Source organism: Myxine glutinosa, chromosome 7 (assembly GCF_964187855.1).
Source record: "Myxine glutinosa chromosome 7, kmMyxGlut1.1, whole genome shotgun sequence".
Lineage (NCBI taxonomy): Eukaryota > Metazoa > Chordata > Myxini > Myxiniformes > Myxinidae > Myxine > Myxine glutinosa.
This window is the reverse complement of record NC_136267.1, coordinates 34,739,769-34,757,229: the sequence shown is the minus strand read 5'-3', so window position 1 is coordinate 34,757,229 and position 17,461 is coordinate 34,739,769. Positions and strand designations below refer to the sequence as shown.

The window sequence follows — 17,461 nt, the reverse complement described above, 5'->3', positions numbered from 1 at the left end:
GCAGGATATCTCAAAAAGTTATGGATGGATTTGGACGAAACTTGGTGGACCCGTTTGGTGTCTGATGAGGAGAATTCGATTTTGGTGAAGATCTGAATATGGATATGAGAATTATTTTATTTTAAGGGATTCTTCACCATTGGGAGATAGGGCCAAAACCGACAAATAGCAGGATATCTCAAAAGGTTATGGACAGATTTGGACAAAACTTGGTGGGGAGGTTTGAGTGTGTGCAAAGGACTAATCGTTTCGATTTTGGTGTGGAGATCTGAATATGGATATGAGAATTATTTAATTTTAAGGGATTCTTCACCATTGGGAGATAGGGCCAAAACCGACAAATAGCAGGATATCTCAAAAAGTTATGGACAGATTTGGACAAAACTTGGTGGGGAGGTTTGAGTGTGTGCAAAGGACTAATCGTTTCGATTTTGGTGTGGAGATCTGAATATGGATTCGGATACAATAATTATTTAATTTATAAGTGATTTTTCACCATTGAGTGATCAGGTGAAAATCGATATACAACATGATATTTTAAAAAGTTATGGACGAGTTATGAATAAACTTGGTGGACGAATTGGTTCGGTGACCAGAACAAGCCGATTAGATTTTGGTTCAGGTCCGAATCCAGATCCGGCCTATCAGTGGGATGCAAAACGTAAACTGTTCACCAGGCGGAAGTATGCTCTCCACTGAGTGCCGTTCTAGTTCCTCATGAAATGACGAAACTTGGTGGAGAGGTTGGGTGTCTGACAAGGAAGAATCGATACAATTTTGGTGAAGATCGGGATCTGGATCAGGCTATTATAATTTTTTAAGTGATTCTTCACCATTGGGAGATAGGGCCAAAAACTATATAAAGCAGGATATCTCAAAAAGTTGTGGACAGATGATTTCGATTAAATGTGATTCTGTATTGTGATTTTCTGGTCGACTCTGGGATACAAAACAAAAACTGTTCACCTGGCGGATGGATGCTCTCTGCTGAGTGGTGTTCTTGTTACCTCTGCCACCGAAGGTGGATGGAGGTTGTTTTCACCCCTGTCTGTTTGTTACTTGCAAAATCGAAGATTGTTATGACTTGGCAAAAAAAAAAAAAACAGTTTGGAAGGATGTTGATCACTCCGGTTTGTGTGTGTGTGTGTGTGTGTGTGTGTGTGTGTGTGTGTGTGTGTGTGTGTGTCCGCGTCCGCGTGTCCGCTCACTTATACTTGTCTACAACAACAACATGCATTTTAAGGCCATTTTCCCTGCCAGAGCGGGGGTTAGCCTTGCGGTCCCCATGACAATCTTCTCCATTTTGCCCTATTTTCTGCATCTCTCCTTGTTAACCCCCTTCCTCGCATTTCTTCATCCACCATCTTTCGCCAAGTCTTTCTCGGTCTTCCCCGTCCTCTACTTCTTTCTACATTCATTTCCATCACTCTTCTCAACCAGTCACTTTCATCCTTCCTCAACACATGACCAAACCATCTCAACCTGTTCCTCTTCACAGCATCAATCACAGGCTCTATTCCCATCATCTTTCGCAATTCATCATTTGTCTTCCTCTCTCTCAACGATACTCCGCACATCCATCGAACCATTCACATTTCCGCCCTTTCCAGCCTTCGTTGCTGCTCTACATTCATGACCCATGTCTCGCTCTCATAAATCATAACACTTCTCACACATGCAGCATACACCTTTCCCTTCAGCTTCAACGACACTCCCCTCCTCATCAGCACGCCACTCAGTTCCCGAAACTTCTTCCATGCATATCTCACTCTAGCAACCGTTGCCGAGTCTGATCCACCTTCTCCATTCAGCATGTCTCCGAGGTAGCAAAATGTTTTCACACCTTCCATCTTCACGCCGTCTCCAAGATTCAACTCAACATTTCCGCCGTCTGCAGCTCCCTCTGTGCACACCTTACATTTGAATGTAGCTGCCACACTGGTTAATGACCCTCTCAGACCACTACATTTTTGATGAACCCACTCAGCGCACATTGTACATTGAATGGAGTTCACTCTGACATCCTTCCTGCACACAGCACATGGCCACTTCCCAGTTCTTTCCACCTCACCACATGCTTTACCACTTGCCATCACCTTCGTCCTTCCTATATTCACCTTCAGACCTTTTGTCTCCATACATTCCTTCCACTTGTTCATCTTTTCCTTCAGTCCATCCATACTTTCCGCAATCAACACCAGATCATCTGCAAACAACAACTCCCACAGTAAACCCTCCTTTACGTTCTGAGCCAGTACCTCCATCACAGCTACAAATAGTAGTGGACTTAGTACCGACCCCTGATGCACTCCCACCTTCACCTCAAACTCACCACTGTTCCCGTCCTTCGTCCTTATAGCTGTGCACGCTCTTTTGTACATTGCCATCAGTACTCTGATCAACCATTCCTCCACTTCTAACTTCCTCAATGCCCATGTCAATACTTCGCGTGGAACCCTATCGAATGCTTTCGCCAGATCAACAAACCCAAGAAACAACTTCTTCCTCTTCTCCTGCAACCACCTCACAATAAAGAGCGCGTCTGTCCTTCCTCTTCCTGGCATAAATCCAAACTGCATTTCGTCGATCTTCTTCCTTAACCTCCTCTCCAACACCCTTTCCAATACCTTCATTCCATGCTCCAATAACTTTATCGCTTGGTACGAGCCACACTCCAGAGGGTCACCTTTCCCCTTGCATAGAGGGATGAGGGTACTCAGTTCCCAATCCACTGGAATGCGGCCTTCTTTCACCACCAGATTACAGATCTCTGTCATTCTCTTCACACCCCAACTTCCTGCTGCCTTCAACATATCTCCCACAACTCCCGTCGGCCCTCCCGCTTTTCTACTCTTCATTGCTTTTATCGCTTCCTCAACTTTCTTCTCAGTTATCTTCTCTGCCGGTCCTAAAACTGGGTTACTCTCTATGTTGCCATCCCAATTCATTCTCTGTATTCAACAGCATTTCCATCTTCCTTTAATTCCATCTGGGTCCACAACGATTTGTCCCACTTCATCCTTCAAGCAACTCACCCCCATCACATCACACCTCTCTTTCGCTATCTGCTTTGCAATCCTGAATACCGCTCTCTGACCCTCTTCCGAATCCAAGCGTTCTCCGAACATTTTCCTACATGCTTCCTGCGCATTTGCTACCTCTTTTTTTGCAGCCTTCTTGGCTGCCTTATAACTTTCATGCTCTGCTTTTTCTGCTCCCGTACCCTTCGCCTTCTGCCACTCCTTGAACTTATTCCTCTTCTCGTCAATCCTCTTTCCAACTTCATCATCCCACCACCATGTTTCCGAGTGCCTCGGTGGTCCTTTTGTCCATCCACATACCTCACCAACGGCGCCCAACAGACCATCTTTCATTGACATGCAACCAGGTTCAAGCTCAACCACATCATCCTCTAACCTACTCAGCCTCTCTTTTAATGCCTCCCTTACTGTCACCTCTTGCAACCTCCACACCTTCATTCCCGGTTGGTACTTCACCCGCTGAGCTCTCCTCGCACCTTTCACCCATATGTCGCAGACAACCAAGTGGTGCTGTGAAACAGCCTCCTCCCCCGGGATCACCTTTGTGTCCCGGAGGTGCCCCCTATCTCGCATACGCACCATCAGGTCGTCAACGGTTGTCGTCGACCCACCTGACGTGTATGTAACAAGCTTATTATCCCCTTTCTGGAACTGAGTTTTACAAATCAACAAAGCAGCTCCATCAGCAAACTCCAAAATCCTTTCACCTTCTCCATTTCTCACACCATATCCGTAACCCCCATGATCTCCCTCAAAACCATCCATACTCCTTCCCACATGTCCATTTAGGTCTCCTCCTGCCACAACAACTTCCTCATCTTTCACGTTTTCCATCAGCTTCTCTGTCGCACACCAGAACTTGTCCTTCTTTTCATCGCTCCGACCAACCTGCGGAGCATATCCCGAGATGACGTTCACCAAGAGCTTTCCAATCACCATTTTCACCATCATCAACCTATCACTCACTCTCGTCACACTCACTACACTGTCTACAAACTCCTCAGAAAACAGGACACCAACACCATTCACGCCCTCCCGGCACCCTTGCCACACAAACTTGTATTTCTGTCCCTGCCTACCCTTCACCATTCTCACACCACTTCCCTTCCATCTCGTCTCTTGCACACAAAATATGTCCACTCTTCTTCTGACCAATACTTCCACCACTTCTCCTGATCTCCCTGTCATTGTCCCTACATTCCATGTCCCAAACCTCAGAAACCGATCTCCACTTCGGCCTGTACCCTGCCCATATGTAGTTGTCATTGTCATGGTTCTCTTTTTGAGGCAATGTTTTTATGGCCGGATGCCCTTCCTGACGCCAACCCTCTTTGTTGCCTCTTACGACACGCAGGGATACGGTGTACCTATTCTAACCAGGGTACACACCGGGATAAAGCTTTGAATAAAACCAAACGGGTTTAATCCCGAACAAATAAACGGAGAATGAAATCAATAATAACTATATACAATAAAGTAAAATAATCCGATAAAAACTATGGCGTCAAGTCACAAGAACAGACGGGGCGAGGGACACAAAATGGCGACTTATCTCTGCTCTTTCAGATGACACAAGCTTCCCAAGAGAAACCAGCACCCTGAAGGAGCTGGGGCTCCCACGTCGATCGGAAGAATGGACGCGACAAAAAGCTGGAATTCATCCGAGTTGCTTTAATCAAATCAAACACTCAGGCACTCTGAAAACCCGTTTATCGGGCAGCAATATATATCTATTATCCCGGGGGGTTTGCCCAGGCCCGGCGCCAGGGGGCGTGGCCCAGCGTCCCGACCGAGGCCTGGCAAGTTGAGCGTGGGCCTGCCCGGGCGTCCTGGACGAGCCCGGCATGGTGATCGCTCCGCGTCCTTGATAGGTGCAAGGCGATTGTGAAAACCCAGCGGCAGCCGCTACAACCCAAAGCATTTTGAACAAAACCGCAATGCTGGTGTCCATGTTGCATTCAGTGCCGTAAGCGTGCTTTGATGGAGCTGATATTTTTGGTGACGCATTCTTGTGAGCTGACGGAACCATGAGCCCTATGCCCACGTCCGTCTAGGCCCTTCAGGTTGAAGGCACGGCCGCATTTTCTTTTCCTTGGCACGTCGGTGTTGGTGAACGAGATCGTGAGGACGAGCACGGCCGGAGCGACTGAGCGGGTGCGGCCTGTTCACTTCGCGCACGGAGCCAGGAGCGAGCGGACCTTGCAGCGAGGCCCAGTTCCCGCCCACGGGCAGTGCGGCCCGCGGTTTCCCTCGCGCATGGAGCCAGGAGTGAGCGGACCGTGCAGCAAGGCCTAGTTCCCGCCCACGGGCAGTGCAGCCTGCGGTTTCCTGCGCACACGGAGCCAGGAATGAGCGGACCGTGCAGCGAGGCCTAGTTCCCGCCCACGGCAGTGCAGCCTGCGGTTTCCTGCGTGCACGGATCCAGGAGTGAGCGGACCGTGCAGCGAGGCCTAGTTCCCGCCCACGGGCAGTGCAGCCTGCGGTTTCCTGCGCGCACGGAGCCAGGAATGAGCGGACCGTGCAGCGAGGCCTAGTTCCCGCCCACGGCAGTGCAGCCTGCGGTTTCCTGTGTGCACGGATCCAGGAGTGAGCGGACCATGCAGCGAGGCCTAGTTCCTGCCCACGGGCAGTGCAGCAAGGCCTAGTTCCCGCCCACGGGCAGTGCAGCTTGCGGTTTCCTGTGCCCACGGAGCCAGGAGTCTTGGACTTATACTTGTCTACAGGTCACAATTTTAAACCGATCTTCATGAAACTTCACCAAATGGTAGAGTTCGTGGTCCGACAAAATGCTATATCTTTTTGAGATCAAAAGGTCAAAAGGTCAACATAGGCCAAAGGTCAACCACCTTTTTTCAACTTTCTAAAATCCTCAATTTTAATCCGATTGACTTGAAATTTGAATAAGATATACATATCGGCTAATTGAATTCAATTACCAACTATTTTTGAGATCAGCAAAGGCCAAAAGGTCAACAACAATTTCAAATTTCTAAAATCCTTAATTTTCATCCGATTCACTTGAAATTTGAATGGGATTTACATATCAGCGAATTCAATTCAACCACCAACTATTTTTGAGATCAGCATCGGCCAAAGTGTCAACATAGGCCAAAGGTCAACAACAATTTCAAATTTCTAAAATCCTTAATTTCCATCCGATTCACTTGAAATTTGAATGGGATTTACATATCAGCTAATTCAATTCAACCATGAACTATTTTTGAGATCAGCATCGGCCAAAGTGTCAACATAGGCCAAAGGTCAACAACAATTTTCAAATTTCTAAAATCCTCAATTTTCATCCGATTCACTTGAAATCTGAATGGAATTTACATATCAGCAAACTGAATTCAACCAGCAACTATTTTTGAGATCACCATAGGCCAAAAGAGCAACTTAGGCCAAAGGTCAACAACAATTTCAAATTTCTAAAATCCTCAATTTTCATCCGATTGATTTGAAATTTGAATATGAATTTCATATCAGCGAACTGAATTCAACCACCAATTCTTTTTGAGATCGGCATATGCCAAAATGTCAACATAGGCCAAAGATCAACAACCATTTCTAATTTCTAAAATCCTCAATTTTCATCAGATTGACTTGAAAATTGAATGGGGTTTACGAATCAGGTAACTGAATTCAACCAACAATTATTTTTGAGGGCAACATAAATCACAAGGTCAACATAGGCCAAAGGTCACATACCTTTTTCCTCAACATCCAAAAGGTAGCCAAAGGCCAAAATAAAATAGGCCACAAGTCAACCAACAAAACAAACAACAGGCATTTTAAGGCCATTTTCCCTGCCAGAGCGGGGGTTAGCCTTTCGGGCCCCGTGACAATCTTCTCCATTTTGCCCTATTTTCTGCATCTCCCCTTGTTAACCCCTTTGCCCGCGTTTCTTTTTCATCCACCTTTAACCAATGCTTTCTCGGTCTTTCCCGTCCTCTACTTCCTTCTACATTCATTTCCATCACTCGTCTCAACCAGTCACTTTCATCCTTCCTCAACACATGACCAATCCATTTCAACCTGTTTCTCTTCACAGCATCCATCACAGGCTCTATTCCCATCATCTTTCGCAATTCATCATTTGTCTTCCTCTCTCTCAACGATACTCCGCACATCCATCGAACCATTCGCATTTCCACCCTTTCCAGCCTTCATTGCTGCTTCTACGGTCATTACCCATGTCTCGCTCCCATAAATCATAACACTTCTCACACATGCAGCATACACCTTTCCCTTCAGCTTCAACGACACTCCCCTCCTCATCAGCACGCCACTTAGTTCCCGAAACTTCTTCCATGCACATCTCACTCCAGCAACCGTTGCCGAGTCTGATCCACCTTCTCCATTCAGCATGTCTCCAAGGAAGCAAAATGTTTTCATACCTTCCAGCTTCACGCCATCCCCAAGATCCAACTCAACATTTCCTCCATCTGCAGCTCCCTCTGTGCACACCTTACACTTCAATGTAGCTGCCACACTGGTTAATGACCCTCTCAGACCACTACATTTTTGATGAACCCACTCAGCGCACATTGCACATTGAATGGAATTCACACCGACACCCTTCCTGCACACAGCACAGGGCCACTTCCCAGTTCTTTCCACCTCACCACATACTTTACCACTTGCCTTCACTTTCGTCTTTCTGATATTCACCTGCAGACCTTTTGTCTCCATACATTCCTTCCACTTGTTCATCTTCTCCTTCAGTCCATCCATACTTTCTGCAGTCAACTTTGATCAACAACACAACTTCAATCAACTTTCTGCAAAACTCTCTTCCTCAATCTCCTTGCACTGCCCTCTCTCCACCTCACCCCCAGAAGTACCTCTGGCTATGGCTTCCCCTTCGCTCCCACCTTTTGTTCATATGTGTGTTGTACCGTCCACCAAACAGTGATGACTCCATCTACATCTCGCTGTCTGATAATATGGACCAACTTCCATCTACTCATCCCAACTCTCTCTTCCTCATATGTGGTAATTTCAATTGTCACCATGCCAGTTGGCTGGGTGTGGGCAACTCTCTCACCAGCCATGGCTCCTAGCAAAGGACTTCTGCGACTCATTGGGACTGGACTGACACAATCTGTCAATTTCCCGACCAGGATCTCAGTCAACGGAGCATCATCTCTTCTGGACTTGGTTATGACTAACTTCCCTGAAAATGTCTGCTGCTCTTCTTCTGCTCCAATCGGCTCATCTGATCATGTGCTTGTTAAAGTGGACATCTCTCTGACAATTATTCTCAGAGAGCCTCCTCAGCATCGACGAGTCTGGCATTTCACTCAGGCCAACTGGCACGGTCTTCAAGCAGCCATCAATCATCTGGACTGGTCTCCCAGCTCTACCGCCTCTGACATCAACTCATCCTGGGATTTCTTCCAAAGTAAATTGCTCTCTCTCGTGCACAGATTTATCCCATCTCATCTTCTTCTTTTTTTTTTTCTTTTTTTTTTTTTGGAGAAGTCTCCAGGCAAAGACTATGTCGTCCTCATCGAGGCCAGGCCAAATAAAAGAGCTGCTTTGATAGAAAAGTAAAGAAGGAGAGAATAGTCTAAGAGTTTTTGAGAAAGCAGAGAATCTGCTTTTTGAAACGGGGAACATCATAAGTGTTTGGAAAGACATGTGAAGGTAAAGAGTTCCAGAGTTTGGCAGTGGAGGGGAAGAAACAAACATCATAACGGCCCACCCTTGAGTTGCCAATGGCCACACAATAATCATGAGATGTAGTGGCTTGTCGAGTAATCCGTGGTCTCGCTAATGGCGGAGGTATACAGGCAGCAATTTATTGGGAGCAAAAACCGAAGTAATATCTGTAGAAAAGAGAAAGAGAGCCAACGTTGCGACGTAATTTGAGCGGGTCAAGTTTTGAGGTCAGATTGGGAGAGTTGATAAGTCCAATTACTTTTAATTCAATTCTGTCCAGTAAGTATGTGGAACTAGAACTTCCCCAGATGTGAGAGCAGTACTCTATACAATGACGAATCAATCCTTTATAGAGTTGGAGCAACTGTTGAGAGGAGGAGAATCTTCGACATCTGAACAGGACTCCCAGTTTCTTCGAGGCAGATTTAGCTATTTGTGTAATGTGTGGATTCCATGATAGATTTGAAGTTAGGGTAATACCTCGTAGGTTTATTGTATCACATGCTGTAATTGTGGAACTTTCAAAGGAGATTGGAGAGACGGGAGGAGTTTTGGAGAGAGATATGGGAAGAAATTGAGTTTTAGAAGCAATTCAGTTTTCATACCCTTCCTCCCGTCCATGGTACACGGAATCTTGTGGTGAGGCAGTTGCCCAGAAACAACTTGCCTTCGCCTCCTGGAAAGCAAATCCAATGGAAGGAAATCTCATTTCCTTTCACAAAGCCCAAAACAAGTGTGTCCACCCTCAGGAGAGCCAGGAAACAATATCTCTCCACTCTCAAGACCGAACTTCCAAACCTGTCTCCCGCTTCCAAATCCTGGTGGCGCCTGGTCAAATCTGTTTCTGGTGTTTGTTCCCCCTCCATCCCCTCCCTTACCTCAAACGGCGACACAGCTGAATCCGCACGTGAAAAAGCTGAATGCCTCAACTCTGTGTTTGCCCCAAAATCTTGTATCCCAAACCCATCCCTCTCTGTACCCACCGCACCCAGTTGTACCCAGCTGCTCCTGGACTCCTTTTCTCCTGACAAGGTGCAGAAATTTCTGTCAATCCTCGACTCTGTTTCTGCAACTGGACAAGATGCCATCAGCCCACGGGTCCTAAAACCTGCTCTGCCGCTCTTTCACTCCCTCTCTCTGTTCTCTAAACCCTCGCTTTTGCTCAAGGTCATCTGCCATCTGCTTGGAAATCAGCCAACATTACCGCTTTACACAAAAAGGTGCAAAAACAGATCCTTGCAACTACAGACCAATCAGCCTGCTCCCAATTATCAGCAAAGTCATGGATCCATCATTGCTTCGGAAATCAAATCTTTCCTCTTCTCCAATGGCTTGATCTCTGATCATCAATTTGGTTTCAGACCAGGTCACTCTACTCTAGACATGCTGCTTCTGCTGTCTCAACAATGGATGGAGGTCCTAAATGCCAAACAGGAAATCAGAGCTGTCTCCCTTGACATATCACGTGCATTCGATACGGTCTGGCACCCAGCTCTGCTCACCAAACTCTCCTATGGTATCCATGGAAATCTCCATGCTTGGCTTGGGGACTTCCTCTCTAGTTGTAGTCAACGTGTGGCCCTGAATGGGTTTCTCTCATCGCCCCTTCCTGTTCTGGCTGGAGTTCCCCAAGGTAGTGTTCTGGGCCGGCCCTGTGCTTTTTCTGGTCTTCATCAATGATCTCTCCAACTCTTTGGAAAATCCTCTCTATCTCTTTGCTGATGACTCCACTCTCTGCCGCTCCATTCCTCATCCCTCAGATCGGCAGTCTGCAGCCTCCTCACTCTCTGCAGACCTGGACAAAATCACAGACTGGTCAAACAAGTGGAACATGTCTTTCAATCCTGACAAATGTCACACTCTTACTATGTCTCTCCGAAAAGACCGACTGGAAAACCCTCACATCTACTTTCTCAACACTCCTCTCCAAGAAGTTCTGTCGCTCAAGCTTTTGGGTCTCACTATCTGCCATGATCTTTCTTTGGGAAAACCACATTACCAAGCTGGCCTCCAAAGCCAGTCACCGACTGGGCGTCCTCCGTCGTGCGAGGTCCTTCCTTGACACACCTGAGCTCCTCACCACATACAAGGCTTTCATCCACAGCTCAATGGAATACTGGTCCCCCCCCCTCTGGGCCGGTGCTCCTGCCTCACACCTGGCTCGACTTCACGCTGTTGAAACCAAAGCTTTCAGAATCATTGGAATGTCCTGCGATGAAGCTAACTCCGAGGGCCTTTCACTCACTCACCGCAGGCATGTTGGTGGTCTTTCTGTCTTCTACCGACTCCTCTCCGGCCTTGCTCCCCCAGCTCTCTCTGTGCTCTGTCCCCCAAATATTCCTACAGGTCGTACAAGATCTGCCAGCAACCCTCTTATGGTTAAACTGCCAAAATCAAGGCTCTCTGCTCACCTTCACTCTTTTATTCCCCTTTTTCCCCACCTCTGGAACAAACTCCCCCACTCCCTTCAATCCCACTCCTCCATCCAGGTCTTTAAAATAGCTGTTCATCACCATCTCTTATCTTCCCCCATCCAAAACCTTGATCTTTTCTACCCCCGCTAATTCACCCCAGATACACTTTTTCGAAGCCCTCTCCCTCCCACAGTTCTCTTGATGTCTCTGCTCTCAAATGTTGTGTTTGTGTCCTTCGCCCTCTCTCCGCATCTTGTCTACCTCTCCCCTTATTTTTTGTTTTATGTGTTGGTTTGTGTCGGTTTGACTTTTTGTGTGATTAATGTTAGCTCTTTCACGAGCCTCGATCTTGAATCCAAAAAATAATAATAATAATTGGAAAACCAACTATTTTGAGGTCAAAAGATCAAAGGTCAACTCAAAATCAAACGTCCAAAATAATCAATTTTCATCTGACAAATAGTCAATTTTCAGCCGATTGACTTGAAAATAGAACAGCATTTGCATAGTGCCTCAATGAATTGGGAAACAAACTATTTTTGAGGTCAAAAGGTCAAAAGTCAACTCAAGGTCAAACGTACAAAATAATCAATTTTAATCTGATAAATCGTCAATTTTCATCACATTGGTTTGGAAATTGAAAAACATTTGTACATTGAGTCACTAAATTGGGAAACCAACTAGTTTTGATGTCAAAAGGTCAAAGGTCAACTCAAGGTCAAATTTCCAAAATCATCAATTTTCATCTGATTGACTTGAAAATTTAACAGCTTTGCATAGTGCCTCACTGAATTGGGAAACCTACTATTTGAAGTCAAAAGTTCAAAGTTCAACTCAAGGTCAAACTTCCAAAATCATCAATTTGCATCCAATTGACTTGAAAATTTAACAGCATTTGCACAGTTTCACTAAATAGGGAAACCAACTATTTTTGAGGTCACAAGGTCAAAGGTCAACTCAAGGTCAAACTTCTAAAATCATCATCTACATCTAAAATCTAAAATCATCATCATCTAAAATCAAAAAAGAAATAATCTTGAAAGACTCCGCAATAAAACAGGTCTCACAGTTCACTCCCAGGCCTACAAGGACCACATACAACACTATAAAGATGCCCTCTCCCGCGCCCGCTCCGCCTACTACTCTCAAATTATCCACTCTGGCTCCGGAAACCCAAAAGCACTCTTCTCTACAATAAACAAACTCCTCAGCCCCCTGAACACCACCACCCAGTCATTCACAATAGAAAACTGCATCTCGTTCCTTTCATTCTTCCAACGCAAAATTGAAAACATCTACAACAGCTTGACCACCGCCGCACCCGCTCCCCCTCAAACCACCTGCCCCCCCTTATCCTGCCATCCCCTGTCTCAATTCTCCCCAGTCTCCCCTGCTGACCTCTCTGAACTCCTCATCGGAATGAAAACTGCCACCTGCACTCTTGACCCCATCCCCTCCAGCTTTGTCAAGGCCTCCCTTCCTGCTCTCTCTCCACTTATCATTGCAACAATAAACTCCTCCCTGTCTACAGGCATCGTCCCACCATCCCTCAAAATTGCTGCTGTTACCCCCATTCTGAAAAAACCTGGACTAAACCCTGACACCCTAAATAACTTCAGACCCATCTCCAACCTACCCTTTCTGTCAAAGGTTTTGGAACGCGCTGTAGCCACTCAACTCAAACATCACCTCTCTGCCAATAACCTGTATGAAACATTCCAATCCGGATTCCGCTCCAACCACAGTACTGAAACTGCTCTCCTCAAAATCACCAACGACCTTCTCCTCTCCTCTGACGCTGGCAACCTCAACATTCTCATCCTCCTCGACCTCAGCGCCACCTTTGACACCATCGATCACACCATCCTCCTCACCCGACTTGAAACCACCTTTAACATTACCGGCACTGCCCTCTCTTGGATTAAATCATACCTCTCTGACAGACGTCAGTTCATCTCCATCAATAACTGCAAATCCCCCACTGCTCCCCTCCCCCAAGGTTCAGTTCTTGGCCCCCTCCTCTTCATCCTTTACCTGTCCCCCCTCGGTCACTTAATCCGCCGTCATGGTCTCCAATTCCACTGCTTCGCTGATGACATCCAGCTTTTCATCTCCACCAAGTCCATCTCCACCGCCACCCACTCTATCCTGACAAACTGCATCACTGAAATAAAATCCTGGCTTCAAATCAACTTCCTCAAACTTAACTGTGATAAATCTGAAATAATCATCATTGGCCCAAAAACGCTCACCAAGTCCACCCATAACTTTGCCCTCAACATCGACGGTTTCCCAGTATCCACCTCCCCTCACATCCGGAATCTTGGCATCATCTTTGACCAAACCCTCTCCTTCGACAAATACACTAAACAGATCACAAAGACAGCCTTCTTTCACCTGAAAAACATCGCCCGTCTCCGTCCATCCCTCTCCTCCACGGCTGCAGAAACCCTCATCCACGCCTTCATCACCTCCCGTCTGGACTACTGCAACAGCCTCCTCTATGGTTCACCCTCAATAATCACCAATAAACTCCAATACATTCAGAACTCCGCTGCCCGTCTACTCACCCATTCCTGGACCCGTGACCACATCACCCCCGTCCTTTACAAGCTTCACTGGCTCCCCATCTCCCAGAGAATCCAGTACAAAATCCTGCTCTTGACCTACAAAGCCCTCCATAACCTGGCCCCATCCTACCTGGCTGACCTCCTCTCCAGACACACTCCCACCCGCAACCTCCGCTCTGCTGGTACCAACCTCCTGACCCCCCCCCCCCCATCCGGACCAAATTTAGATCCTGGGGGGACAGGGCCTTCTCCATCGCTGCTCCCACCCTCTGGAACTCGCTACCTCACACCATCAGAGACTCCTCCTCACTCACCACATTCAAAACATCACTCAAGACCCACCTGTTCAACACTGCATTCAACATTTAACCCACAGCATCTAACCCCTGACTATCTCCTCTCCTTCTCCCTCCTTTGTGCTTTGAATATTTCCCTATTGATTCTTCTTTTTTTGCAATTGTTTTTATGTTTTGCTATGCATTATGTTTTGCACTCTGTCAAAGCGTCTTTGGGCTTCCTGAAAAGCGCTATATAAAATAAATGCATTATTATTATCATTCTTCATCTGAAAAATCGTCGCTTTTCGTCCTGTTCACTCGTGCTTTGATCAAGATCGTCAATTTTAATCTTGATGAAATGGACAATTTGATGGATCAATGGAAACCTTTTTTGGCGGCGAGGCGGGGGGCGGATTTTGCAAGTATCGTGCTCTGCATGACGTCTTCTTGTTTTTGTTTGTTTGTCTTTGTTTGTGAACAAGATATCTCAAAAAGTTGGAGACAGATTCAGACGAAATTTGGCAGAGAGTTAGCGAATATGACATGGACGAAATGATTCGATTTTGGTGAAGATCCGAATTCGGATCCAGCGACGATAATTTTTTAAGTGATTCTTCACCATTGGGAGATAGGGCCAAAAATGATACATAGCAGGATATCTCGAAAAGTTGCGGACGGATTTGGACAAAACTTGGTGGACATGTTGGATGTGTGACAAGGACAATTATATTCGATTTTGGTGAAGATCTGAATATGGATTCGGATATGACAGTTATTTAATTTTTTAAGTGATTCTTCACCATTGAGTGATTTGGTCAATCAGGTGGAGGTATGTATGCTCTCTGCTGAGTGCCGTTCTAGTTATACTTGTAATACTTATAAATACGAAATTAATCTATGACCGAGGCTTAGGCTGAGAAAAACTCGCTTGCTACACAGCTGGAAACATACGAATACAGACCAACTATTTGTACCTGATATCTGTAACGTTCACATAAGACAGTGGAAGTGGAACGGTAAGCATGCCACATCGAACTGACATTATGATCAAGTCCATGTCGGTGATGTCGAAGAAACAAATATTTACCTGCTCAATACCAAGCCACTTTGAATAATGTATGAAGTGGCTTTTAATTTCAATGTGGATTTTCAATGCACGAAATACACAGGGAACCAATGATGTAATGAAGCAATTCAAGCCCTCGGCTTCACCCGTCATCATTAAAAATACGTAAGTGAAGCAATAATAATGTTACAAGAAAATATGGATCATGAAAAACACATTTTGTTGTGTTTTATAAGTAGTGGTCATAATTCTAACAATAATAATACTGTAATAAAAATCTTGCACCGCTATTGGTTTTTTCCTTTCTCATAGGTGTCTTGGCAAAGGTCCAGAGGGAGAGATCCAATGCTGTCTCAAAAAACCCCAACTCATTCAGGGGAATCTCGAGGTGATGAGACCTTTTAATGAGTATGATCGTAATGTGTTCATCCTGGCGAAAGCAACATGTAATGATGGAACACGACTCGTGGGCTCTGAAGTTATAACCTGTCGAGGATCTCGCTGGCCGATGGATACCCTGTCATGCCAGCCCAATGGTAATTTTAATGATTACTCAGTGTTATCATTTACATCCTGTGAAAGTTGCAAAGTTAAAATATTGGACCCATTGAAGGCTGGAGAACAGTGAAGCACTTACAGCCAACCAATCATTGACCCATGGGAGCCAGTTTTTATTTTGAATTGATGTTTCTGGTTCAGAGAAGGGACACCGGCACTGATGGAAGACAGGGGGCAGGAAGTGCTCCACACTTGATATGCGAATCTTGACATGGGTACCCCTGAATGCACGGCATGCATGTGCTGAAACTCCTAGTGATGAGGTCCATCAGGATGGCTAGATGTATACCATGCGTGCCATGCAAGGATTGGCCTGTGAAACGGCTCAGAAAGCTTTTAAAGAAGTCCAAAATACTTGGATAACTTACCTGTGATGAAGGGGTGTGCCTCTGCAAAACGAAAAATTTAATTAACTTTATGATCAACTCATCCAAAGAGTTGACATCTTGCAGCCCATATGATGTGGGCCGTGAAAGGCCCAAAGGTTTCCAGTTGAGCGCATTTTATACCAAACATTAGTGCTTTTTAACACCAATGGGAAGGTAATATCTAGGGCTTGTCGACGCACAGGGCAAGTTAAAATAATGATATTTACTATTTATCATGTTTGGGAGAAGAAGAGGGTGGGTGGGAGGAGGAGCTGTATGGGCTGTGAGGGCTGTTATAAATGTATAATTTTTCTGTGGTTCTGGGGCCACAAAATAGATTATGCTGAATTTTTTCATCTGTTGGTGAAAGAAGAGGCGTGTGTGTGTGTGTGTGTGTGTGTGTGTGTGTGTGTGTGTGTGTGTGTGTGTTAGTTAGTTAGTTAGTTAGTTAGTTATTAACATGCCCGCTGCTAGCTAATTGCATTAACAGGAAATGGTATGAACCCAACTCCTCTCATCCATGGATATGTCTCATATTCCTATATTTCTGTGAGTTCGATTTGCATTCAGGAGCAGAAAAATTAGGGTTAACCATTTTGAAATTGCCACTCTTTTGTCTAAAATCGAAATTCTGAAAATTATGTTCAAAAGAAGATTTGAATCACACATTTTCTGCTCGTAACTGCAGGTTGAAAGTGTCCGGCGAGCATAACTGAATCGCTGTAAAAAAAAACTAAAAAAAAACACACACACACACACACACACACACGGTATGGCAAAAGGCCTAATTTAGTATTCATACATCATTTTCACAGTAAAGAATTTTCCCAGCATTTTCATCAGACATCTGACTCCTCCACTAATTTTTAGAATTGGTGCTAAACATTGATTGCAAAGCAAAAGCACGGGTACACTTTCTTCCATCAAGATGGCAGATCTGCAGGATGTTTTAGTGCCAATTACAGGCAAACCATCAAAAAACACGGAATAGGAAATGACAAGGGAGTACACCAGGTGAGGAATGGAAGAGATCCCCACCTTCAACATGTTCACCTTCAACCTATCTAAAACTGGCAGAAGATGTTAGAGTAAGGGCCCATGCTTCGATTACTACCAAGAAAGGCCCTCAATATCCGCAAGTTAAGGCTTGTTATGCCAAGTCAATGAAATGTTTTTTTAATACAAAATCTTGTCCTATCAAAGAGCGGTGAGACAGAGGGGAACATGCCAAAGTACTGACAGTGGGGCATCAGTTGACTTAATAAGCAAGGCAATTGTGAACAGTCTCTGGAAGCCATTTAGATAAAGGGAGAAAGGAGGAATGAGAGAGTGAAGGTGGATGGGAAGGCTGGGTTTCTGCCGTTCAACCAGCAGAAGGAAGAACATGTGTTTACTGAAAGAATGCATCCTGGGATGGTTAGAAGGCTCAGAGAGCAGATCTGGCTGGCTTTCTTGAAGATTTGGTGAAAAAAAAATAGACCACCAACAATATGAACCTTCAC

General features: G+C 45.5%; 2 protein-coding genes across 12 annotated transcripts in view; one reads left to right on the top strand and one right to left on the bottom strand.

Moving 5' to 3' along the window:
- The window catches only part of LOC137410750 (uncharacterized), a 660,974-nt gene that overhangs the window by 217,953 nt on the left and 425,560 nt on the right, over positions 1-17,461 (bottom strand). The gene's annotated exons all lie outside the window — the stretch shown is intronic.
- LOC137431107 (complement factor H-like) overlaps positions 1-17,461 on the top strand; it is a 287,920-nt gene that overhangs the window by 162,153 nt on the left and 108,306 nt on the right. For all 11 annotated transcript variants that reach the window (XM_078781438.1, XM_078781448.1, XM_078781441.1 and 8 more), the window contains one exon: positions 15,346-15,569. In XM_078781438.1, the coding sequence (XP_078637564.1) occupies positions 15,346-15,569 (224 nt within the window). The remainder of the gene's footprint in view (positions 1-15,345; positions 15,570-17,461) is intronic.